This window comes from Ranitomeya imitator, chromosome 5 (genome assembly GCF_032444005.1).
Source record: "Ranitomeya imitator isolate aRanImi1 chromosome 5, aRanImi1.pri, whole genome shotgun sequence".
Classification (NCBI taxonomy): Eukaryota; Metazoa; Chordata; class Amphibia; order Anura; family Dendrobatidae; genus Ranitomeya; species Ranitomeya imitator.
Genome location: NC_091286.1, coordinates 674,787,414 through 674,814,877, shown reverse-complemented (window position 1 = coordinate 674,814,877; position 27,464 = coordinate 674,787,414). Strand labels below are relative to the sequence as shown.

General features: G+C 46.3%; 1 protein-coding gene across 2 annotated transcripts in view; it reads left to right on the top strand.

Moving 5' to 3' along the window:
• LOC138638768 (cytochrome P450 2K4-like) overlaps positions 1–27,464 on the top strand; it is a 226,642-nt gene that overhangs the window by 140,947 nt on the left and 58,231 nt on the right. For both annotated transcript variants that reach the window (XM_069728337.1, XM_069728338.1), the window contains one exon: positions 17,639–17,823. In XM_069728337.1, coding sequence (XP_069584438.1) covers positions 17,639–17,823 — 185 coding nt within the window. The remainder of the gene's footprint in view (positions 1–17,638; positions 17,824–27,464) is intronic.

The following is a 27,464-nucleotide window of genomic DNA, read 5'->3' as shown; positions in this document are numbered from 1 at the left end:
AAATAAAAAATATCCTTATACTTACCCTTTGACGCGCCCTGGTACTAACCGGGAACCTTCCTTCCTTAGAATCAGCCTTCCAGGACCTTCGGTGACGTCGCGGGTGACGTCGCGGCTTGTGATTGGCCGCGCGGCCGCCCATGTGACCGCTCGCGCGGCCAATCACAAGCCGCGACGTCACCCGCGACGTCACCGAAGGTCCTGGAAGGGCTGATTCTTAGGAAGGAAGGCTGTCGGAAGGAAGCAGGGCGCTTCCGAGGGTGAGTATATTCCTATTAGGTATATACTCACCCTCGGAAGCGCCCTGCTTCCTTCCGACAGCCTTCCTTCCTAAGAATCAGCCCTTCCAGGACCTTCGGTGACGTCGCGGGTGACGTCGCGGCTTGTGATTGGCCGCGCGAGCGGTCACATGGGCGGCCGCGCGGCCAATCACAAGCCGCGATGTCACCGCGACGTCACGGCAAGGTCCTAGAAGCGCGGATTCGAAGGAGGAAGGCTGCCGGTTAGTACCAGGGCGCGTCAGAGGGTAAGTATTGCAATATTTTTTATTTTAATTCTATATTTTACACTTTAATCTGAATTCCGATACCAATTCCCGATATCTTAAACATATCGGGAATCGGGATCGGAATTCCGATTCCAGATTCAAAAGATCGCCGACTTCATGGCCGACCCCCCACTGGGGTCGGGTTTCATGAAACCCGACCTTGCCAAAAGTCGGCGACTTTTGAACAATTTCGACCCGTTTCGCTCAACCCTAGTAGCTGGTGGCCATTTTTAGTACTGTACCAGATTTTTGTTGTATGTGTTTGTTTTTAATGTTAAAATGTCTGCATTTGATATCTCTCCAGTATTTTCTTTTTTATAAGCAAAATACTTATTTTTATATTTTCTGATGTTGGTTCAAGGGGTACACGGGCAGCACTAGACAGGTCAGTGGAGGCCTAGTGGAAGGAGGGACCGCAGACAGGCTTCGAAGCCCTAACATAATAAATTGGGCTGGCTGTAGGCAATTTAAAATTGGTTCCAGGGGCACACGGGCGGCAGTAGACAGGTCAGTGGAGGCCTAGTGGAAGGAGGGACCGCAGACAGGCTTCGAAGCCCTAACATAATAAATTGGGCTGGCTGTAGGCAATTTAAAATTGGTTCCAGGGGAACACGGGCAGCAGTAGACAGGTCAGTGGAGGCCTAGTGGAAGGAGGGACCGCAGACAGGCTTCGAAGCCCTAACATAATAAATTGGGCTGGCTGTAGTCAATTTAAAATTGGTTCCATGGGCACACGGGCCGCAGTAGACAGGTCAGTGGAGGCCTAGTGGAAGGAGGGACCGCAGACAGGCTTCGAAGCCCTAACATAATAAATTGGGCTGGCTGTAGGCAATTTAAAATTGGTTCCAGGGGAACACGGGCAGCAGTAGACAGGTCAGTGGAGGCCAAGTGGAAGGAGGGACCGCAGACAGGCTTCGAAGCCCTAACATAATAAATTGGGCTGGCTGTAGGCTATTTAAAATTGGTTCCAGGGGAACCCGGGCAGCAGTAGACAGGTCAGTGGAGGCCTAGTGGAAGGAGGGACCGCAGACAGGCTTCGAAGCCCTAACATAATAAATTGGACTGGCTGTAGGCAATTTAAAATTGGTTCCAGGGGAACCCGGGCAGCAGTAGACAGGTCAGTGGAGGCCTAGTGGAAGGAGGGACCGCAGACAGGCTCCGAAGCCCTAACATAATAAATTGGCCTGGCTGTAGGCAATTTAAAATTGGTTCCAGGGGAACCCGGGCAGCAGTAGACAGGTCAGTGGAGGCCAAGTGGAAGGAGGGACCGCAGACAGGCTTCGAAGCCCTAACATAATAAATTGGCCTGGCTGTAGGCAATTTACAATTGGTTCCAGGGGAACACGGGCGGCAGTAGACAGGTCAGTGGAGGCCTAGTGGAAGGAGGGACCGCAGACAGGCTTCGAAGCCCTAACATAATAAATTGGGCGGGCTGTAGGCAATTTAAAATTGGTTCCAGGGGAACCCGGGCAGCAGTAGACAGGTCAGTGGAGGCCTAGTGGAAGGAGGGACCGCAGACAGGCTTCGAAGCCCTAACATAATAAATTGGGCTGGCTGTAGGCAATTTAAAATTGGTTCCAGGGGAACCCGGGCAGCAGTAGACAGGTCAGTGGAGGCCTAGTGGAAGGAGGGACCGCAGACAGGCTTCGAAGCCCTAACATAATAAATTGGGCTGGCTGTAGGCAATTTAAAATTGGTTCCAGGGGAACCCGGGCAGCAGTAGACAGGTCAGTGGAGGCCTAGTGGAAGGAGGGACCGCAGACAGGCTTCGAAGCCCTAACATAATAAATTGGGCTGGCTGTAGGCAATTTAAAATTGGTTCCAGGGGAACCCGGGCAGCAGTAGACAGGTCAGTGGAGGCCTAGTGGAAGGAGGGACCGCAGACAGGCTTCGAAGCCCTAACATAATAAATTGGGCTGGCTGTAGGCAATTTAAAATTGGTTCCAGGGGAACCCGGGCAGCAATAGACAGGTCAGTGGAGGCCTAGTGGAAGGAGGGACCGCAGACAGGCTTCGAAGCCCTAACATAATAAATTGGGCTGGCTGTATGCAATTTAAAATTGGTTCCAGGGGAACCCGGGCAGCAGTAGACAGGTCAGTGGAGGCCTAGTGGAAGGAGGGACCGCAGACAGGCTTCGAAGCCCTAACATAATAAATTGGGCTGGCTGTAGGCAATTTAAAATTGGTTCCAGGGGAACCCGGGCAGCAGTAGACAGGTCAGTGGAGGCCTAGTGGAAGGAGTGACCGCAGACAGGCTTCGAAGGCCTAACATAAGAAAAATGTCAATACAATGGTATTGACAGTGCCAGGCATTGAAGGATGTCAGCGCATAGACTAAACATTGGTGGAGCTGTGAGAGAAAATTTTGCAAGTGGTAGAGCACTGTTTGACCTGGGGGGGGGACTGTCTTGTGGCCGGCGGTACAGGACCAGGGCCCCTCATATTACAACGGTGTGTCTGACGTTGGGTGCGCACCACCACCGCCAGACACTTTATTGTACTATGAGGGACCTAGTGGCAGTGCCGTCGACCAAAAGCGGGCACACCCACCTCTTCAGACAAACAGTACTCTCACGGGTGCTGGCACCAAGTGGCGATACCACGGCCCCGTGTGGGGACTTTGGCCATTTAGGGAGGTGTTAACATGTCGGATGCTGGACAATCAGGTGCTGCAAATTACGAGATTGGAAAAGTCGTTCAGAATAGTCCACAGGCAAGACCTTTACATAGGAAAACTAGGTGTCAGCCGGGCAAGGTGGGGCAAAAGATTTCGAAATCCAGTTGTGGTTCATTTTAATGAAGGTTAGATCATCTACATTTTGGGTAGCCAGACGAGTCCTTTTTTCTGTTAGTATTGAACCTGCAGCACTGAATACTCTTTCTGATAGGACACTAGCTGCCGGGCAAGCAAGCTCCTGCAATGCATATTCTGCCAATTCTGGCCAGGTGTCTAATTTTGATGCCCAGTAATCAAATGGGAATGACGGTTGAGGGAGAACGTCGATAAGGGATGAAAAATAGTTAGTAACCATACTGGACAAATGTTGTCTCCTGTCACTTTGAATTGATGCAGCAGTACCTGTCCTGTCTGCGGTCATAGCAAAATCACTCCACAACCTGGTCAGAAAACCCCTCTGGCCAACGACACTTCTGATTTCTGCCCCTCTAACACCTCTGGTCTGCTGGCCCCTGCAGCTCGTGTTAGAACGATCACGGGCGCTGTGTGCAGGGAATGCCAGAAGCAAACGGTCAACAAGAGTTGATTGTTTGGTTGCTAATATTAGTTCCAAGTTCTCATGTGGCATTATATTTTGCAATTTGCCTTTATAGCGAGGATCAAGGAGGCAGGCCAACCAGTAATCGTCATCGTTCATCATTTTTGTTATGTGTGTGTCCCTTTTGAGGATACGTAAGGCATAATCCGCCATGTGGGCCAAAGTTCCAGTTCTCAAATCTGTGGTTGTGCTTGGTTGAGGGGCAGTTTCAGGCAAATCCACGTCACTTGTGTCCCTCCAAAAACCAGAACCCGGCCTTGCCGCGCCAACAATTTCCACTGGCCCCGGAAAAGCTTCCTCATTAAAAATATAATAATCCCCATCATCCTCCTCGTCCTCCTCCTCCTCTTCGCCCACTACCTCGTCCTGTACACTGCCCTGGCCAGACAATGGCTGACTGTCATCAAGGCTTTCCTCTTCCTCAGCTGCAGACGCCTGATCCTTTATGTGCGTCAAACTTTGCATCAGCAGACGCATTAGGGGGATGCTCATGCTTATTATGGCGTTGTCTGCACTAACCAGCCGTGTGCATTCCTCAAAACACTGAAGGACTTGACACATGTCTTGTATCTTCGACCACTGCACACCTGACAACTCCATGTCTGCCATCCTACTGCCTGCCCGTGTATGTGTATCCTCCCACAAAAACATAACAGCCCGCCTCTGTTCACACAGTCTCTGAAGCATGTGCAGTGTTGAGTTCCACCTTGTTGCAACGTCTATGATTAGGCGATGCTGGGGAAGGTTCAAAGAACGCTGATAGGTCTGCATACGGCTGGAGTGTACGGGCGAACGGCGGATATGTGAGCAAAGTCCACGCACTTTGAGGAGCAGGTCGGATAACCCCGGATAACTTTTCAGGAAGCACTGCACCACCAGGTTTAAGGTGTGAGCCAGGCAAGGAATGTGTTTCAGTTGGGAAATGGAGATGGCAACCATGAAATTCCTTCCGTTATCACTCACTACCTTGCCTGCCTCAAGATCTACAGTGCCCAGCCACGACTGCGTTTCTTTCTGCAAGAACTCGGACAGAACTTCAGCGGTGTGTCTGTTGTCGCCCAAACACTTCATAGCCAATACAGCCTGCTGACGTTTGCCAGTAGCTGCCCCATAATGGGAGACCTGGTGTGCAACAGTGGCAGCTGCGGATGGAGTGGTTGTGCGACTGCGGTCTGTGGACGAGGTCTCGCTTCTGCAGGAGGACGAGGAGGAGGAGGAGGGGGTGCGAATGGCTACAGCCAACTGTTTCCTAGACAGTGGGCTAGGCAGAACTGTCCCAAACTTGCTGTCCCCTGTGGACCCTGCATCCACCACATTTACCCAGTGTGCCGTGATGGACACGTAACGTCCCTGGCCATGCCTACTGGTCCATGCATCTGTTGTCAGGTGCACCTTTGTGCTCACAGATTGCCTGAGTGCATGGACGATGCGCTCTTTAACATGCTGGTGGAGGGCTGGGATGGCTTTTCTGGAAAAAAAGTGTCGACTGGGTAGCTCGTAGCGTGGTACAGCGTAGTCCATCAGGGCTTTGAAAGCTTCGCTTTCAACTAACCGGTAGGGCATCATCTCTAACGAGATTAGTCTAGCTATGTGGGCGTTCAAACCCTGTGTACGCGGATGCGAGGCTAAGTACTTCCATTTTCTAACCATAGTCTCATGTAGGGTGAGCTGGACTGGAGAGCTGGAGATCGTGGAACTAGCGGGGGTGCCGGTGGACATGGCAGACTGAGACGGTGGGAGATGGTATTGTTGCCGCCGGTGCCCTAGATGCAGTGTTTCCTACTACGAAACTGGTGATTCCCTGACCCTGACTGCTTTGGCCTGGCAAAGAAACCTGCACAGATACTGCAGGTGGTGCGGAAAATGGTGGCCCTACACTGCCGGAAGGGATGTTGCGTTGATGACTAGCTTCATTGGCCGAGGGTGCTACAACCTTAAGGGACGTTTGGTAGTTAGTCCAAGCTTGCAAATGCATGGTGGTTAAATGTCTATGCATGCAACTTGTATTGAGACTTTTCAGATTCTGCCCTCTGCTTAAGGTAGTTGAACATTTTTGACAGATGACTTTGCGCTGATCAATTGGATGTTGTTTAAAAAAAATGCCAGACTGCACTCTTTCTAGCATCGGATACCTTTTCAGGCATTGCAGACTGAGCTTTAACCGGATGGCCACGCTGTCCTCCAACAGGTTTTGACTTTGCCACGCGTTTTGGGCAAGATACGGGCCCGGCAGATGGAACCTGTTGCGATGTTGATGCCTGCTGCGGCCCCTCCTCCTCCGCTTCAGAACTGCTGCCGCCTGCACCCTGTTACCCCAATGGCTGCCAATCGGGGTCAAGAACTGGGTCATCTATTACCTCTTCTTGTAGCTCGTGTGCAACTTCGTCTGTGTCACCTTGTCGGTCGGTGGTATAGCGTTCGTGATGGGGCAACATAGTCTCATCAGGGTCTGATTCTTGATCAGCACCCTGCGAGGGCAATGTTGTGGTCTGAGTCAAAGGACCAGCATAGTAGTCTTGCTGTGGCTGTGCATAAGTGCACTCCATGTCAGATTCAACTTGTAATGGGCATGGACTGTTAACTGCTTCACTTTCTAAGCCAGGGACGGTATGTGTAAAGAGCTCCATGGAGTAACCCGTTGTGTCGCCTGCTGCATTCTTCTCTGTTGTTGTTTTTGCTGAAGAGGACAAGGAAGCGACTTGTCCCTGACCGTGAACATCCACTAACGACGCGCTGCTTTTACTTTTACCAGTTTCACGAGAGGAGGCAAAAGAGCTAGAGGCTGAGTTAGCAAGATAAGCCAAAACTTGCTCTTGCTGCTCCGGCTTTAAAAGCGGTTTTCCTACTCCCAGAAAAGGGAGCGTTCGAGGCCTTGTGTAGCCAGACGACGAACCTGGCTCCACAGCTCCAGACTTAGGTGCAATATTTTTTTTCCCACGACCACCTGATGCTCCACCACTACCACTACCCTCATTACCAGCTGACAATGAACGCCCCCGGCCACGACCTCTTCCACCAGACTTCCTCATTGTTTTAAAAACGTTACCAAACTAACGGTATTTGTTGCAGTCACACAACTTACACGGTGAGCTATAACTTCAGTATGATTTAGCTACCCCTTTACAGGTGGGTGAGACCACAACGAAAATCAGGCACAATGTTACACACTCTGTTGTTGGTGGCAACAAATGAGAGAGATGCCACACACGCAGGACTGTCACTGAAGCGCAAATGTAAATATTAATCTCCCACTGATTTGTGGGTTTTTTTTAAAAAGGAGACTTTAGAAAAAAAAAAAAAAATGATTTTTTAAGGAAGAATTTATAAACCAAATAAAATGAAATGATTTTTTCAGGGAGAATTTAGAAAACAAATAAAACATAAAATAGCCTTTCTAGGGCCCAGTGAGTGAGAAAGGACGCACACAGGAGTCAGGAGTGGCACACAAGCCCAGAGGCCAATATTTATCTCCCACTGATTGATTTAGTGATTTTTTCAGGTAGATTTTGGAACCCAAATCAAGCAAAAAAATTAATAGGCTTTCTATGGCCCACAATTGGATAGAGAGAGATGGCACACACAGGAGTCAAGACTGGCACACAAGCAGAAAGGGCAATATTAATCTCCCACTGATTTGATTTTTTTTTTTTTTTTTCAGGGAGACTTTTGAAAAAAAAATACAAAAAAATGAATTTTTCAGGAAGAATTTAAAAACAAAATAAAATAAAATGATTGTGTCAGGGAGAATTTAGAAAACAAATAAAACAAAAAATAGGCTTTGTAGGGCCCACTGAGTGAGAGAGGACGCACACAGGAGTCAGGAGTGGCACACAAGCCCAGAGGCCAATATTTATCTCCCACTGATTGATTTAGTGATTTTTTCAGGTAGATTTTGGAACCCAAATCAAACAAAAAAATTAATAGGCTTTCTATGGCCCACAATTGGAGAGAGAGAGATGGCACACCCAGGAGTCAAGACTGGCACACAAGCAGAAAGGGCAATATTAATCTCCCACTGATTTGATTTTTTTTTTTTTTCAGGGAGACTTTAGAAAAAAAAAATACAAAAAAAATGATTTTTTTCAGGAATAATTTAGAAACCAAATAAAATAAAATGATTTTTTCAGGGAGAATTTAGAAAACAAATAAAACAAAAAATAGGCTTTCAAGGGCCCACTGAGTGAGAGAGGACGCACACAGGAGTCAGGAGTGGCACACAAGCCCAGAGGCCAATATTTATCTCCCACTGATTGATTAAGTGATTTTTTCAGGTAGATTTTGGAACCCAAATCAAGCAAAAAAATTAATAGGCTTTCTATGGCCCACAATTGGAAAGAGAGAGATGGCACACCCAGGAGTCAAGACTGGCACACAAGCAGAAAGGGCAATATTAATCTCTCACTGATTTGTTTTTTTTTTCTTTTTTTCAGGGAGACTTTAGAAAAAAAAAATACAAAAAAAATAATTTTTTTCAGGAATAATTTAGAAACCAAATAAAATAAAATGATTTTTTCAGGGAGAATTTAGAAAACAAATAAAACAAAAAATAGGCTTTCTAGGGCCCACTGAGTGAGAGAGGACGCACACAGGAGTCAGGAGTGGCACACAAGCCCAGAGGCCAATATTTATCTCCCACTGATTGATTAAGTGATTTTTTCAGGTAGATTTTGGAACCCAAATCAAGCAAAAAAATTAATAGGCTTTCTATGGCCCACAATTGGAGAGAGAGAGATGGCACACCCAGGAGTCAAGACTGGCACACAAGCAGAAAGGGCAATATTAATCTCCCACTGATTTGTTTTTTTTGTTTTTTTTCAGGGAGACTTTAGAAAAAAAAAATACAAAAAAAATGATTTTTTTTCAGGAATAATTTAGAAACCAAATAAAATAAAATGATTTTTTCAGGGAGAATTTAGAAAACAAATAAAACAAAAAATAGGCTTTCTAGGGCCCACTGAGTGAGAGAGGACGCACACAGGAGTCAGGAGTGGCACACAAGCCCAGAGGCCAATATTTATCTCCCACTGATTGATTTAGTGATTTTTTCAGGTAGATTTTGGAACCCAAATCAAGCAAAAAAATTAATAGGCTTTCTATGGCCCACAATTGGAGAGAGAGAGATGGCACACCCAGGAGTCAAGACTGGCACACAAGCAGAAAGGGCAATATTAATCTCCCACTGATTTGTTTTTTTTGTTTTTTTCAGGGAGACTTTAGAAAAAAAAATACAAAAAAAATGATTTTTTTTCAGGAATAATTTAGAAACCAAATAAAATAAAATGATTTTTTCAGGGAGAATTTAGAAAACAAATAAAACAAAAAATAGGCTTTCTAGGGCCCACTGAGTGAGAGAGGATGCACACAGGAGTCAGGAGTGGCACACAAGCCCAGAGGCCAATATTTATCTCCCACTGATTGATTTATTGATTTTTTCAGGTAGAATTTAGAACCCAAATCAACCAAAAAAATAAATAGGCTTTCTATGGCCCACTATTTGTGAGAGAGATGGCACGCTCAGGACTGGCACACAAGCCCAGAGGCCAATATTAATCTCCCACTTTTTTTTTTTTTCCAGGGAAAATTTATAAACCCAATAAAAAAAATAATAAATAGGCTTTCTATGGCCCACTATCTGAGAGAGAGAGATGGCACGCTTAGGACTGGCACACAAGCCCAAAGGCCAATATTAATCTCCCACTGATTGATTTATTGATTTTTTCAGGTAGATTTTGGAACCCAAATCAAGAAAAAAATAAATAGGCTTTCTATGGCCCACTGAGAGATGGCACACACAGGAGTAAGGAGTGGCACACAAGCCCTGAGGCCAATATTTTTCTCCCACTGATTGATGTAGTGATTTTTTCAGGTAGATTTTAGAACCCAAATCAAGCAAAAAAATAAATAGGCTTTCTATGGCCCACTGAGTGAGAGATGACACAGACAGGGATGGCACTCTAGCAGAAATGCCAATCTTAATCTCCCACAAAAAAAAAAAAAAAAAAAGGAACTGTCCTTCAATTACTATCTCCCTGCAGTAATCTCAGCCAGGTATGGCAGGCAGCAATAAGGAGTGGACTGATGCACAAATTAAATAAAAAGTGTGGACAAACAAACAAGATAGCTGTGCAGAAAGGAAGGAACAAGAGGATTTGTGCTTTGAAAAAAGCAGTTGGTTTGCACAGCGGCGTACACACAGCAATGCAGCTATCAGGGAGCCTTCTAGGTCAGCCCAATGAGCTACAGCGCTGAGGGGAAAAAAAAAAAAAATGTAGCTTCCACTGTCCCTGCACACCGAAGGTGGTGTTGGGCAGTGGAAATCGCTACAGCACAAGCGGTTTGGTGGTTAATGGACCCTGCCTAACGCTATCCCTGCTTCTGACGAAGCGGCAGCAACCTCTCCCTAGGCTCAGATCAGCAGCAGTAACATGGCGGTCGGCGGGAACGCCCCTTTATAGCCCCTGTGACGCCGCGGACAGCAAGCCAATCACTGCAATGCCCTTCTCTAAGATGGTGGGGACCAGGACCTATGTCATCACGCTGCCCACACTCTGCGTTTACCTTCATTGGCTGAGAAATGGCGCTTTTCGCGTCATTGAAACGCGACTTTGGCGCGAAAGTCGCGTACCGCATGGCCGACCCCGCACAGGGGTCGGATCGGGTTTCATGAAACCCGACTTTGTCAAAAGTCGGCGACTTTTGAAAATGTTCGACCCGTTTCGCTCAACCCTAGCAGCTGCGGATGGAGTGGTTGGGTGACTGCGGTATGTGGACAAGCTCTCGCTTCTGCAGGAGGACGAGGAGGAGGAGGAGGAGGAGGTGCGAATGCCTACAGCCAACTGTTTCCTAGACCATGGGCTAGACAGAACTGTCCACCACATTCACCCAGTGTGCCGTGATGAACACGTAACGTCCTTGGCCATGCCTACTGGTCCATGCATCTGTTGGCAGGTGCACCTTTGTACTCACAGATTGCCTGAGTGCATGGACGATGCGCTCTTTAACATGCTGGTGGAGGGCTGGGATGGCTTTTCTCAAAAAGAAGTGTCGACTGGGTAGCTCGTAGCGTGGTTCAGCGTAGTCCATCAGGGCTTTGAAAGCTTCGCTTTCAAGTAACCGGTAGGGCATCATCTCTAACGAGATTAGTCTAGCTATGTGGGCATTCAAATCCTGTGTACGCGGATGCGAGGATAAGTACTTCCTTTTTCTAACCAGAGTCTCATGTAGGGTGAGCTGGACTGGAGAGCTGGAGATCATGGAACTAGCGGGGGTGCCGGTGGACATGGCAGACTGAGAGACGGTTGGAGACGGTATTGTTTCCGCCGATGCCCTAGATGCAGTGTTTCCTACTACGATTCCCTGACCCTGACTGCTTTGGCCTGGCAAAGAAACCTGCACAGATACTGCAGGTGGTGCGGAAAATGGTGGCCTTACAGTGACGGAAGGGATGTAGCGTTGCTGACTAGCTTCATTGGCCGAGGGTGCTACAACCTTAAGGGACGTTTGGTAGTTAGTCAAGGCTTGCAAATGCATGGTGGTTAAATGTCTATGCATGCAACTTGTATTGAGACTTTTCAGATTCTGACCTCTGCTTAAGGTAGTTGAACATTTTTGACAGATGACTTTGCGCTGATCAATTGGATGTTGTTTAAAAAAATGCCAGACTACACTCTTTCGAGCATCGGATCCCTTTTCAGGCATTGCAGACTGAGCTTTACCGGATGGCCACACTGTCCTCCAACAGGTTTTGGCTTTGCCACGCGTTTTGTCCCATCTACGGGCCCGGCAGATGGAACCTGTTGCGATGTTGATGCCTGCTGCGGCCCCTCCTCCTCCGCTTCAGAACTACTGCCGCCTGCACCCTGTTCCCCCAATGGCTGCCAATTGGGGTCAACAACTGGGTCATCTATAACCTCCTCTTCTAGCTCGTGTGCAACTTCGTCTGTGTCACCGTGTAAGTCGGTGGTATAGCGTTCGTGACGGGGCAACATAGTCTCATCAGGGTCTGATTCTGGATCAGTTCCCTGCGAGGGCAATGTTGTAGTCTGAGTCAAAGGACCAGCATAGTAGTCTGGCTGTGCACTCCATGTCAGATTCAACTTGTAATGGGCATGGCCTGTTAACTGTTTCACTTTCTAAGCCAGGGACAATATGTGTAAAGAGCTCCATGGAGTAACCCGTTGTTTCGCCTGCTGCATCCTTCTCTGTTGTTGTTTTTGCTGAAGAGGACAAGGAAGCGACTTGTCCCTGACCGTGAACATCCACTAACGACGCGCTGCTTTTACATTTACCAGTTTCAAAAGAGGAGGCAAAAGAGCTAGAGGCTGAGTCAGCAAGGTAAGCCAAAACTTGCTCTTGCTGCTCCGGCTTTAAAAGCGGTTTTCCTACTCCCAGAAAAGGGAGCGTTCGAGGCCTTGTGTAGCCAGACGACGAACCTGGCTCCACAGCTCCAGACTTAGGTGCTATATTTTTTTTCCCACGACCACCTGATGCTCCACTACCACTACCATCATTACCAGCTGACAATGAACGCCCACGGCCACGACCTCTTCCACCAGACTTTCTCATTGTTTTAAAAACGTAACCAAAGTAACGGTATTTGTTGCTGTCAAACAACTTACACGGTGAGCTATAACTTCAGTATGATTTAGATATCCTTTTACAGGTAGGTGAGACCGCAAGGAAAATCAGGCACAATGTTACACACTCTGTTTTCGGTGGCACCAAATGAGAGAGATGCCACACACGCAGGACTGTCACTCAAGCACAAATGTCAATATTAATCTCCCACTGTTTTTTTTTATTTTTTCAGGGAGAATTTAGAAACCAAATAAAAAAAAAATAGGCTTTCTATGGCCCACTATTTGAGAGAGAGAGAGATGGCACACCCAGGAGTCAGGACTGGCACACAAGCAGAAAGGCCAATATTAATCTCCCACTGTTTTTTTTTTTTTTCAGGGAGAATTTAGAAACCAAATAAAAAATAAATAGGCTTTCTATGGCCCACTATTTGAGAGAGAGAGATGGCACACCCAGGAGTCAGGACTGGCACACAAGCAGAAAGGCCAATATTAATCTCCCACTGTGTTAGGGGTCGAGTTTCTGCCTCTGCACAGGGGGAATCTCGGGCCATCTCCGCTGCGGTCTCCCATTCTTCTCCTGCCGCAGTGGAGCTTGCTCAGCAGAGACGTCGATCCCAGCGTCTCGCTCAGTCTGACTCTGTGCTTAGAGTTACTGCTGCGTTTCCTGCTTCTCCCATTGAAGTCAGTGCTGGGCAGCGGCGAGCGGACACTTCTGGGGCTAAGTCCTGCTTTTCACATTCTGAGCATGCACAGAGTAAGATCTCTCAGTGGAGATCGAGGGTCACATGATCAGATACTGCAGCTAAGGTCCTTGTAGCTGCTAGGACTAAATCCTGCTTTGCACTCTGAGCATGCCCAGGGCGAGATCTCTCAGTGGAGATCCAGGGTCACATGCTCAGGTGCTGCAGCACTCCATTGGTCCTTCTTTTGAAGGTCCTAAACATGCTGCAGCTATTTAAGCCTCGCATGGCCGCACGGCCATGCGCTAGTATTGTCTTTTGTAAATGTGTGTGTGTTGTGAGTGAAAGTCGTTCTTTAAAATCCCCTCCCTATTGTATGACTGCTTGCGGAAGGTGGGTGATTGCTACCTAGCGCCCGACTTAGCCATCAGCACGGTACACACATTACAGCGTCTTATTGCTGTGACCGCCAGTGTGGCGCCGTGAGCTTTCTCTGTGCTTTCCTAACCCAAGCCTGGGTGGTTAGTGGCGTTCGCCAGTGCGGCACCGCACGCACTCTCGTGCCTCTAAAATATATTCTCTTGGTGCGGTACCGCGGCCCTGTGACTCAACAGGGTTCGCTTCCTTCACACTGGGTGAAGTTAACCCAAGTGTGTATTCATATTGTACCGCCATCTCGTCCGTCTGTACTAGCAGCAGGGTTTTCACCTGCACGGTGGACCTCGGACGGCGAACGCACCTAATACCATTACACCTTATACTTGGTGCGTTCCACCAGTCCTAACACACTGTTTTTTTTTATTTATACAGGGAGAATTTAGAAACCAAATAAAAAAAAAATAGGCTTTCTATGGCCCACTATTTGAGAGAAAGAGATGGCACACCCAGGAGTCTGGACTGGCACACAAGCAGAAAGGCCAAGTTTAATCTCCCACTGTTTTTTTTATTTTTTCAGGGAGAATTTAGAAACCAAAAAAAAAAAATAGGCTTTCTATGGCCCACTATTTGAGAGAGAGAGATGGCACACCCAGGAGTCAGGACTGGCACACAAGCAGAAAGGCCAATATTAATCTCCCACTGTTTTTTTTTATTTTTTCTGAGAGAATTTAGAAACAAAAAAAAAAAAGGCTTTCTATTGCCCACTATTTGAGAGAGAGAGATGGCACACCCAGGAGTCTGGACTGGCACACAAGCAGAAAGGCCAATATTAATCTCCCACTGTTTTTTTTATTTTTTCAGGGAGAATTTAGAAACCAAATGAAAAAAAAATAGGCTTTCTATGGCCCACTATTTGAAAGAGAGAGATGGCACACCCAGGAGTCAGGACTGGCACACAAGCAGAAAGGCCAATATTAATCTCCCACTGTTTTTTTTTTTAGTTTTTCAGGGAGAATTTAGAAACCAAATAAAAAAAAAATAGGCTTTCTATGGCCCACTATTTGAGAGAGAGAGATGGCACACCCAGGAGTCAGGACTGGCACACAAGCAGAAAGGCCAATATTAATCTCCCACTGTTTTTTTTATTTTTTCAGGGAGAATTTAGAAACCAAATAAAAAAATAGGCTTTCTATGGCCCACTATTTGAGAGAGAGAGATGGCACACCCAGCAGTCAGGACTGGCACACAAGCGAAAAGGCCAATATTAATCTCCCACTGTTTTTTTTTATTTTTTCTGGGAGAATTTAGAAACAAAAAAAAATAGGCTTTCTATTGCCCACCATTTGAGAGAGAGAGATGGCACACCCAGGAGTCTGGACTGGCACACAAGCAGAAAGGCCAATATTAATCTCCCACTGTTATTTTTATTTTTTCAGGGAGAATTTAGAAACCAAATAAAAAAAAAAGGCTTTCTATGGCCCACTATTTGAGAGAGAGAGATGGCACACCCAGGAGTCAGGACTGGCACACAAGCAGAAAGGCCAATATTAATCTCCCACTGTTTTTTTTATTTTTTCAGGGAGAATTTAGAAACAAAATAAAAAAAAATAGGCTTTCTATGGCCCACTATTTGAGAGAGAGAGATGACACACCCAGGAGTCAGGACTGGCACACAAGCAGAAAGGCCAATATTAATCTCCCACTGTTTTTTTTTATTTTTTCAGGGAGAATTTAGAAACCAAATTAAAAAAAATGATATTTTCAGGGAGAATTTAGAAACCAAATTAAAAAAATAGGCTTTCTATGGCCCACTATTTGAGAGAGAGAGATGGCACACCCAGGAGTCAGGACTGGCACACAAGCAGAAAGGCCAATATTAATCTCCCACTGTTTTTTTTTATTTTTTCAGGGAGAATTTAGAAACCAAATAAAAAAAATAGGCTTTCTATGGCCCACTATTTGAGAGAGAGACGGCACACCAAGAAGTCAGGACTGGCACACAAGCAGAAAGGCCAATATTAATCTCCCACTGTTTTTTTATTTTTTCAGAGAGAATTTAGAAACCAAATTAAAAAAAAAATAGGCTTTCTATGGCCCACTATTTGAGAGAGAGAGATGGCACACCCAGGAGTCAGGACTGGCACACAAGCAGAAAGGCCAATATTAATCTCCCACGTTTTTTTGTTATTTTTTCAGGGAGAATTGAGAAACCAAATTTAAAAAAAAAAAAAAATAGGCTTTCTATGGCCCACTATTTGAGAGAGAGATGTCACACTCAGGACTGGCACACAAGCCCAAAGGCCAATATTAATCTCCCACTGTTTTTTTTTTTTCAGGGAGAATTTATAACCCCCCCCCAAAAAAAAACAGAAAAATAAAAAGGCTTTCTATGGCCCACTATGTGAGAGAGATGGCACACACAGGGATGGCACTCTAGCAGAAATGCCAATCTTAATCTCCCACAACTTATTTTTTTAGGGAGAATTAAAAAAACAAAAACAAAAAAAAAAAAACAGGGACTGTCCTACAATTACTATCTCCCTGCAGTAATCTCAGCCAGGTATGGCAGGCAGCAATAAGGAGTGGACTGATGCACAAATTAAATAAAAAGTGTGGACAAACAAACAAGATAGCTGTGCAGAAAGGAAGGAACAACAGGATTTGTGCTTTGAAAAAAGCAGTTGGTTTGCACAGCGGCGTACACACAGCAATGCAGCTATCAGGGAGCCTTCTAGGGCAGCCCAATGAGCTACAGCGCTGAGGAAAAAAAATGTAGCTTCCACTACCCCTGCAAACAAAAGGTGGTGTTGGACAGTGGAAATCGCTACAGCACAAGTGGTTTGGTGGTTAATGGACTCTGCCTAACGCTATCCTTGCTTCTGACGAAGCGGCAGCAACCTCTCCCTAGGCTCAGATCAGCAGCAGTAAGATGGCGGTCGGCGGGAACGCCTCTTTGTAGCCCCTGTGACGCCGCAGACAGCAAGCCAATCACTGCAATGCCCTTCTCTAAGATGGTGGGGACCAGGACCTATGTCATCACGCTGCCCACACTCTGCGTCCACCTTCGATGGCTGAGAAATGGCGCTTTTCGCGTCATTGAAACGCGACTTTGGCGCGAAAGTCGCGTACCGCATGGCCGACCACACACAGGGGTCGGGTCGGGTTTCATGAAACCCGACTTTGCCAAAAGTCGGCGACTTTTGAAAATGAACGATCCGTTTCGCTCAACCCTAATGGTAGCTATCTAGTGCCCGACTAAGCCATCAGCGCGAAACACACATTACAGCGTCTAGTTGCTATGACCGCCAGTGCAGCGCCGTGCGCTTTCTCAGCGCTTTCCTGACCCAAGCCTGGATGGTTAGTGGCGTCTGCCAGTGCGGCACTGCACGCACTCACGTGCATCTTTAATTAATTTATTTCTGTCACTCTGACACCCCAGTAGCGGTGTCGAGCGCATGAGGTTTTTATGAACTCTATTCCTGTGTCTTGGGATTGAGTTCGAGACTTCTTGCTTGCGCTCTTGGTACGGTTCTGCGGCCCTGTGACGCAACAGGGTTCACTTCCTTCACACAGGGTGAAGAAAACCCGTGTGTGTATTCTCATTGTACCGCCATATAGTGCCGCCGTTTGCTAGCGGCAGGTTCTCCTGCACGGTGGACCCCGGGCTGCGAATGCACCAATAACAATAAAGACATCTATATTTGCTTGGTGCGTTCTGCTAGCCCTAACAGTAAGTATCCAAAAAGCCCCCACCTGCTGTCATAGTTCGGACATCATTCTCCTCTGCTCATGCCGATCTCCGCAGAGCAGGTGATAATGATGAGAGCCAGCTTCAGCACCAGCCACAGGGGAACAGCACTTACTGTAACGCTTCTTCCCCGGAGTCCGTCCGTGTTGTACTGATGTGGCACACGGGTGGCACACAGTTGCAATGGGCACAGGCATTAGCCGCAGCAGCCGACTCCTGCCTCTTGTGACCCAATGCTCCATAGATGCCACTCCCTCCTCGTATTGTGGGACCTTCACTCAAGCATAAGAGGAGGGGGCTTTTTCAGCTTAAAAAATGTGCTGAAAAACTTGGTTTATACTAGAGTACATACAGTTGTTGAGTGTTCTCAATGTTTTGTTTGTGCCAATCCATATCCAATGAATCACTTAATTCTATTTATTTTTTTTTTAGAAAAAGTCCAAGAAGAAATTTCAAAAGTAATTGGAGTAGCTGAACCCAATTGTAGCCATCGTTTACAAATGCCCTTCACCAATGCAGTCATACACGAGACCCAGAGATTTACAGACATTTTACCAATGAGTGTGCCACGTGAAACAACAAGAGATGTCAGCTTTAGAGGCTACCATCTTCCAAAAGTAAGTTTTCCCATTTCTTTGGGTCTAAAATTCAAAATAGTGTTGTCACGCTGCTGCAATGCAGGTAGGTGCAGGCTCCAATATATGACAGTAGAATGGAAGGAGGAGTGCACCTAAATAGAGCTGGCAGTAAGTGCAACAGTGAGACTACCACAAGAGGCAGCAGTATAGTTAAACATGCCGTGGCAGATCCTAGACTGTAACGCAGTACCAAAGGAATAAGCAAACTCACGGTCAGAGACAAGCCAGGGGATCAGTAACTGTCAGGAGCAGATAAGCCAGAAGACAAAAGACAGAAGCAGGTCAGGATACAAGCCAAGTCAAAACCAGGAAGTCGGCACACTAAAGGGAAACACTGAATCAAGCTGGGAATAGGGGAAAACAGAGACTCTGGTTCAAACTGTAAACGCAGCAGGGCAAATCAGAGCAATTGGAGTCAGCTACAGCAGCCCTAGGCAAAAACTATAACTGACATCGTCTGCAGGAAGCAGCAGCGATAAATAGCCAACATTAGCCCTGACTGAGGCTGGAAAATGTTAGCTCTTGACATGATCAGACCAGAAAAAAGTGAAAACAGAACTCAAAATCTGGTCTGGATCATGACAATTATTTATTTAAAACATTTTCATAGTCATACACATTTGCATCTCATTAAAAAGAATCTGTCACCTATTTTTTCGTGTATAAGCTTCGGCCACCGCCATCAGGGGCTTATCTACAGCATTCTGTAATGCTGTAAATAAGTCCCCGATGTAACCTGAAAGATAAGAAAAACAAGCTATATTATACTCACCCAGGGGCGGTCCGGTGCGGTCCGGTCTGATGAGCATCACAGGTCTGGGTCTGGCTGACGTCTTCTTCCTTACTTCTGTCACAACTCCTGCCCAGGCGTACTTTATCTGCCCTGCTGAGGGCAGAGCAAAGTACTGCAGTGTGCAGGCACTGGGCTTCTCTGACTTTTCCTGGCACCTGTGCACTTCAGTACTTTGATCTGCCCTCAACAGGACAAATAAAGTATGCCTACACAGGAGCCGCGACAGAAGCAAGGAAGAGGACATCATCGCATGAAGATGGGAGGTGCCAGACCCAAACCGCGATGCCCATATGACAGGACCACCCCTGATGGCAGTGGCCAAAGCTTATATACGAAAAAGAAGGTGACAGATTCCCTTTAAGGTTCATATATATTGGTGCTTCTCACAAAATTAGAATATCATCAAAAAGTTAATTTATTTCAGTTCTTCAATACAAAAAGTGAAGCTCATATATTATATAGAGTCATTACAAACAGAGTGATTTAATTCAAGTGTTTATTTCTAGTGATGAGCAAATATACTCGTTACTCGAAATTTCTCGAGAATGCTCGGGGGTCCTCTGAGTATTTTTTAGTGCTCGGAGATTTAGTTTTTCTTGCCGCAGCTGAATGATTTACATCCGTTAGCCAGCATAAGTACATGTGGGGATTCCCTAGCAACCAGGCAACCCCCACATGTACTTATGCTGGCTAACAGATGTAAATCATTCAGCTGCGGCAAGAAAAACTAAATCTCTGAGCACTAAAAAATACTCAGAGGACCCCCGAGCATGCTCGAGAAATCTCGAGTAACGAGTATATTCACTCATCACTATTTATTTCTGTTAATGTTGATGATTATGGCTTACAGCCAATGAAAGCCCAAGAGTCATTATCTCAGCAAATTAGAATAATTAACAAAAAACACCTGCAAAGGCTTGCTAAGCGTTTAAAGCATTTAGTCTGATACAGTAGGCTCCATAATCATGATGAAGGCTGCTGACCTGTCATATGTCCAGAAAGCAGTCATTGACATACTCCAAAAGAAGAGTAAGACACAAAAGGTCATTGCTAAAGAAGCTGGGTGGTCACAGAGTGCTGTATCCAAGCATGTTAATGTAAAGTTGAGTGGAAGGAAAATGTGTGATAGAAATAGGTGCACAAGCAACTATGATAACCACAGCTTTGAAAGGATTATTAAGAAAATTATATAAAAAACAATAATAAACGCCGCGCTCTGCTATATGCAGATCATGTTGTGAAGAAATATACAAGTTGATTCTGTGACACTGTCGGGAGTTAAAGAGAGAAAAACTTACTGAAGGTGCGGCACAAATCCAGATTGGATTCCAAGTGCTTGTTAGAGGAAGTGATGCTCCTGAAGTTTAGTGGGATGCGTTGTTCACTAATGGGGGAGAATGCTATAAATAAAGTTTAGTGGGGTTTAACAGCGACACTATCAATAAAATGTACTAGTACTTATCCAATTGGACTTACTGTGATCACAATAGATGGTGTGATAGGATGGTGATCTTTTTTGATGAATACTGAAAAATGTAATATGTAGGTACTTTCTGTGTACGCTGCACCAATGTGGATCCTGAAGGTGGAAGAAGTGTTTTTCTGTAGGATTCACCTATTTTAAACAAGATATTGATCAGTTTAGATTGTCTATCAGAACGAACCTCATAATTAATATACTTACTGCTGATTTTGTTGCCGGCGTGGCATGTACATTACTGTGTACTTCTATAGATGCACATATACAGTAGGTGCTCAGCTTTAGGCTGTTACGGTGAATTTTAGAAGGGAAGATATTATGATTAGTGTTGAGTAGAGTTGAGCGACTTTTACTTTTTTAGGATCGAGTCAGGTTTCGCGAAACCCGACTTTGTCAAAAGTCGGGTCGGGAGAAATCGGCCGATTATTGCGAAAAGTCGGGGGCTGACTGAAACACGAAACCCAATGCAATTTAATGGGGAATCAAATTCGGCAGTGAGTGGAGGACAGGAAAACACCTACAGGGCCCATTTTAATGCCCAAAACATCAATTCGTACTATTGAAGCTTGTCAATCTTAATTTACTTTAGAATAATAGTTTAGGCATTGAAAACAGGGGGTCATTTGGCTAAAGCTGTGGGGGGGGGGGTAGGGCTGGCTCAAGATTTCCGTGGGCCTAGGAAACGCGGAATATGTCACGGCAGTGGAGCAGGGAGAGGTAAGTATTTCAACTTTGCAAGTGCTGTGATCCCGAGCAAGCAGGGGGGGGCCCACTCATTCGCATTGGCACTGGCAAAGGGTCCTTCAAAGTACGGCGGTGTGTTTGATGGCGGGCAGCGCCTCCCTCTGCCAGAGACACTTTTGCGTACTATGAGGGGCCCTGTGCCAGTGCCAATGAGTATGTCCTCCCACCTGATGAAGGAACCTGCACTTCCATCTGCACCTTCCTCTTTGTCCCCATGTAACATGGTATAGTATGCGGGAAGGGGAACCTGACTTTTAGCAGGGTAAAATTCTGGCTGTGTAAAGTGCAAGGGGAATGTAGTGGTCTGGGTCAATGTACCAGCAGACTCATCTAGCAGTGGCTGGGTAATGGGCAGAATGAAGAGGAAACACAGATATAGGCCCAAAATAAAAAAGTAGGCTAAAAGCAATTCAAAATTGGTAACAGGAGTACACTGGCGGCATAGCTTGGTTCAGTGGAGGACAACTGTAAGGAGTGGCTGACACAGTTACTAGGCCCAAATAAGTAAGTAGGCTAAATGCAGTTCAAAATTGGTAACAGGAGTACACAGGCGGCATTGCTTTTTTCAGTGGAGGAGGACAACTGTAATGAGTGGCACAGATGGACTTAGTAGGCCTAAAATAAAAAAGTAGGCTAAATGCAGTTCAAAATTAGTAACAGGAGTACACAGGCAGCATTGCTTTGTTCAGTGGAGGAGGACAACTGTAATGAGTGGCGCAGACAGACTTAGTAGGCCTAAAATAAAAAAGTAGGCTAAATGCAGTTCAAAATTGGTGACAGGTAGGGTTGAGCGACTTTTAGTTTTTTAGGGTCGAGTCGGGTTTCGTGAAACCCGACTATCTCAAAAGTCGAGTCGAGTGCAATCGGCCGATTATCGCGAAAAGTCGGGGATCGACCGAAACACGAAACCCAATGCAAGTCAATGGGGAAGCATAGAGGCAGTGAGTGGAAGCCAGGAAAACACCTACAGTGCCCATTTTAATGGCAAAAACATCCATTTTTGGTACTGAAGCTTGTCAATCTTAATTTACCTTATAATAATAGTAAGGCATTGGACATTGGGGGTCAATTGGCTAAAGTTGTGGGGGGTAGGGCTGGTTCAAGTATTTAGTGGGCCCAGGAAACGTGGACCACGTCACGGCATTGGAGCAGGGAGAGGTAAGTATTTCAACTTTGCAAGTGCTGTGATCCTGAGCAAGCAGGGAGGGCCCACTCGTTCGCATTGGCACTGGCACAGGGCCCCTCAAAATACGGCGGTGTGTTTGCACGGCGGGGGCGCCTCCCCAGCGACACTTTTGCATACTATGAGGGGCCCTGTGCCAGTGACGTCGCCAACGAGTATTTTTCCCCCACCTGATGAAGGAACCTGCACTTTCATCTGCACCTTCCTCTTTGTGCCCGTGTAAGGTGGTATAATATGCGGGAAGGGGAACCTCACTTTCAGCAGGGTCAGAATCTGGCTGTGTAGCGTGCAAGGGGAATGTAGCGGTCTGGGTCAATGTACCAGCAGAGTCATCTAGCACTGGCTGGGCAATGGGCAGGATGAGGAGGAAACACAGATATAGGCCCAAATAATAAAGTGGGCTAAATGCATTTCAAAATTGGTAACAGGACTAACCAGGCGGCATTGCTTTGTTCAGTGGAGGACAACTGTAATGAGAGGCTGACACAGTGATTAGGCCCAAATCAGTAAGTACAGTCATGGCCAAAACTATTGAGAATGAGACAAATAGTAATTTTTCCAAAGTTTACTGCTTCATTTTTGTAATGGCAATTTGCATATACTCCTGAATGTCAAAGAGTGATCAGCTTAACAGCAATTACTGTACTTGCAAAGTCAATATTTGCCCAGAAAATGAACTTTTAACCACCAAAACACATTTCAACATCATTGCAGTCCTGCCTTAAAAGGAGCAGCTAACATCGTTTTAGTGCTTGATCCATTAACACAGGTGTGGGTGTTGATGAGGACAGGGCTGGCGATCAATCAGTCATGATAAAGTAAGAATGACATCACTGGACACTTTAAAAAGAGGCTGGTTCTTGGTATCATTGTTTCTTTTCAGTTAACCATGGTTATCTCTAAAGAAACACGTGCAGCCATCATTGCACTGCACAAATATGGCCTAACAGGGAAGAGTATCGCAGCTACAAAGATTGTACCTCAGTCAACAATCTATCGCATCATCAAGAACTTCAAGGAGAGACCTTCCATTGTTGTCAAAAAGGCTCCAGGGCGCCCAAGAAAGACCAGCAAGCGCCAGGACCGTATCTTAAAACTGTTTTAGCTGTGGGATCGGACTACCAGCAGTGCCGAGCTTGCTCAGGAATGGCAGCAGGCTGGTGTGAGTGCTTCTGCACGCACTGTGAGGCGGAGACTCTTTGAGCAAGGCCTGGTTTCAAGGAGGGCAACAAAGAAGCCACTTCTCTCCAGAAAAAACATCAGGGACCGACTGATATTCTGCAAAAGGTACAGGGAGTGGACTCCTGAGGACTGGGGCAAAGTCATTTTCTCTGAATAATCCCCTTTTCAATTGTTTGGGACATCTGGAAAACAGCTTATTCGGAGAAGAAGAGGTGAGTGCTACCACCAGTCTTGTCTCATGCCAACTGTAAAGCATCCTGAAACCATTCATGTGTGGGGTTGCTCCTCAGCCAAGGGAATCGGCTCACTCACAGTCTTGCCTAAAAACACAGCCATGGATAAAGAATGGTACCAGAATGTCCCCCAAGAGCAACTTCTCCCAACCGTCCAAGAGCAGTTTGGCGCCCAACAATGCCTTTTCCAGCATGATGGAGCACCTTGCCATAAAGCAAAGGTGATAACTAAATGGCTTATGGAACAAAACATAGAGATTTGGGGTCCATGGCCTTGAAACTCCCCAGATCTTAATCCCATTGAGAACTTGTGGTCAGTCATCAAGAGACGGGTGGACAAACAAAAACCAACAAATTCTGGCAAAACGCAAGCACTGATTATGCAAGAATGGACGGCTATCAGTCAGGATTTGGTCCAAAAGTTGATTGAGAGCATGCCAGGGAGAATTACAGAGGTCTTGAAGAAGAAGGGGCAACACTGCAAATATTGACTTGCTGCATTAACTCATTCTAACTGTCAATATAACCTATTGGTACTCATAATATGATTGCAATTATATTTCTGTATGTGATATAAACATCAGACAAACACTAATAAAAACCAGAGGCCAGCAGATCATGTAAAAATATAATTTTGGTGTCATTCTCAAAACTTTTGGCCATGACTGTAGTCTAAATGCAGTTCAAAATTGGTAACAGTAGTAAACAGGCGGCACTGCTTTGTTCAGTGGAGGAGAACAGCAAGGAGCAGCAGACACCGTTAGTAGGCCCCAACCAAACTAGTAGGCCAAATGCAGTGTAATATTAACAACTACTTAACGAGAGCCTGAAGATCGAAATTCAGGACAGGAAACCAGGAGAACAGCAAGGAGCGGCAGACACCGTTAGTAGGCCACAACAAAACTAGTAGCCCCACTGCATTTGTTCCATTTAACAACTATTTAACAAGAGCCTGAAGATAGAAGCTCAGGAAAGGCAACCAGGAGAACACCTTGGAGCGGCAGACACTCTTAGTAGGCCCCAACCAAACTTGGAGCCCCACTGCATTTGTTCCATTTAACAACTATTTAACAAGAGCCTGAAGATAGAAGCTCAGGAAAGGCAACCTGGAGAACACTTTGGAGCGGCAGACACTGTTAGTAAGCCCCAACCAAACTAGTAGCCCCACTGCAGTTTTAAAATTCCGATAGGCTGAAAACCTGACAATTGCAGGTCATTTTTTTTTAAAGAGGACAGCTGTATTAAGTGGCACAGACAGACACTGCTAGTGGGCCTTACACCACAAAGTTGGCTCGCAGCAAGTTTAAAAAAGGGTACATGTGTACACAGGCAGCATTGGTGTGGTCAGTGGAGGACTATTGGAAGGAGGGACCGCAGACAGACTTAGTAGGCCTAAAATAAAAAAAGTAGGCTCTATGCACTTTTAATTAGTTTCCAGGGGTACACAGGCAGCATTGGTGTGGTCAGCGGAGGACTATTGGAAGGAGGGACCGCAGATAGACTTAGTAGGCCTAACATAAAAAGTAGGCTCAATGCAGTTTCAATTATCTTGCAGGGGTACACAGGCAGCATTGGTGTGGTCAGTGGAGGACTATTGGAAGGAGGGACCGCAGACAGACTTTGTATGCCTAAAATAAAAAGTAGGCTCAATGCAGTTTCAATTATCTTGCAGGGGCACACAGGCAGCATTGGTGTGGTCAGTGGAGGACTATTGGAAGGAGTGTCTGACACAGTTAGTACTCCAAAAGAATACATAGATATTAATGTCTCTCAAAAAAACAAAACAAAAAAAAAGGTGGCATACTTCGGTACAGGGGTGGGCTCCTCTGTTGACTTTCAGACATAGTTATTTGGCGCAAAGTATTTACTGATGTAAATGTAGGACAGGGCCACTGAATATTTTAAGTAGCATCATACATGTCAACAAATTGGTATTGTCAGTGCCAGGCATTGAAGGATTTCACCGCATAGACTAAACAGCGGTGGAGCAGTGACAGATAATTTTGCAAGTGGTAGAGCACAGTTTGAGCTGGGGGGTGGGGGGCACTCTCTTGTGCCCGGCGGTACTGGCCCAAGGCCCCTCATGTTACAACGGTGTGTCTGACGTTAAGTGCGCGCCACCACTGCCAGAGACACTTCATTGTACTATGAGGGACCCGGTGCCAGTGCCGTCGACCAAAAGTGGGCACACCCACCTCTTCAGACAAACTGCACTCTCACGGGTGCTTTCGCCAAGTGGCGAGACCACAGCCCCGTGGGGGGAGTCAGCCCATTTAGGGAGGTGTAAACATGTCGTATGCTGGACATACAGCAGCTGCAAATGGAGAAATATGAACACTCAGTAAGACCAGTCCAAAAGCAAGACCTTTTTAAAGGAAAGCTAGGTGTCAGCTTGGAAAGGTGGGGCAAAATAATTAGAAATCCATGAGTGGTTCATTTTAATGAAGGTTAGATCGTCAACATTCTGGGTAGCCAAACGAGTCCTTTTTTTGGTCAGTATTGAACCAGCAGCACTGAATACTCTTTCTGATAGCACACTAGCTGCTGGGCAAGCAAGCTCCTGCAATGCATATTCGGACAGTTCAGGCCAGGTTTCTATTTTGGATGCCCAGTAATCAAATGGGAATGACGGGTGAGGGAGAACATCGATAGGGGAGGAAAAATAGTTAGTAACCATACTGGACAAATGTTGTCTCCTGTCACTTTGAATTGATGCTGCATTACCTGTCCTGTCTGCGGTCATTGCGAAATCACTCCACAACCTGGTCAGAAAACCCCTCAGTCCAACACCACTTATGATTTGTGCACCTCTAACACCTCTGCCCTGTTGCCCCTTGCAGCTCGTGTGAGAACCATCACCGGCGCTGTGTGCTGGGAATGCCTGAATCAAACGGTCAACAAGAGTTGCTTGTTTGGTTGCCAATATTTGTTCAAGGTTCTCATGTGGCATGATGTTTTGCAGTTTCCCCTTATAGCGTGGATCCAGGAGGCAGGCCAACCAGTAATCGTCATCGGTCATCATTTTTATAATGCGGGGGTCCCTTTTTAGGATACGCAAGGCATAATCCGCCATGTGGGCCAATGTTCCAGTTGTCAATTCACTGCTTGTGCTGGGTTGAGGAGCACTTTCGGGCAAATCAACGTCACTAGCCTCCCTCAAAAACCCTGAGCCTGGCCTTGCAACGACACCAGTTTCTATTGCCCCCTGAGAAGCTTCCTCATCCAAAAAATACTCATCCCCATCATCCTCCTCGTCCTCCTCCTCTTCACCTGCCACCTCGTCCTGTAGACTTCCCTGACCAGACAATGGCTGACTGTCATCATGGCTTCCCTCGTCCTCGGCTGCAGACGCCTGCTCCTTTATGTGCGTCAAACTTTGCATCAGCAGACGCATTAGGGGGATGCTCATGCTTATTATGGTGTTGTCTGCACTAACCAGCTGTGTGCATTCCTCAAAACACTGAAGGACTTGACAGAGGTCTTGTAGCTTCGACCACTGCACACCTGACAACTCCATGTCTGCAATCCAACTGCCTGCCCATGTATGTGTATCATCCCACAAATACATAACAGCACGCCTCTGATCGCACAGTCTCTGAAGCATGTGCAGTGTGGATTTCCACCTTGTTGCAACGTCGATGATTAGGCGATGCTGGGGAAGGTTCAAAGATCGCTGATGGTTCTGCATACGGCTGGAGTGTATGGGCGAACGGCAGATGTGCGAGCAAAGTCTGCGCACCTTCAGGAGCAGGTAGGGTAACCCCGGATAACTTTTAAGGAAGCACTGCACCACCAGGTTTAAGGTGTGAGCCAGGCAAGGAATGTGTTTCAGTTGTGAAAGGGCTATGGCAGCCATAAAATTCCTTCCGTTATCACTGACTACCTTGCCTGCCTCAAGATGTACACTGCCCAGCCATGAGTGAGTTTCTTGCTGCAAGAACTCGGACAGAACTTCTGCGGTGTGTCTGTTGTCGCCCAAACACTTCTTTGCCAATACAGCCTGCT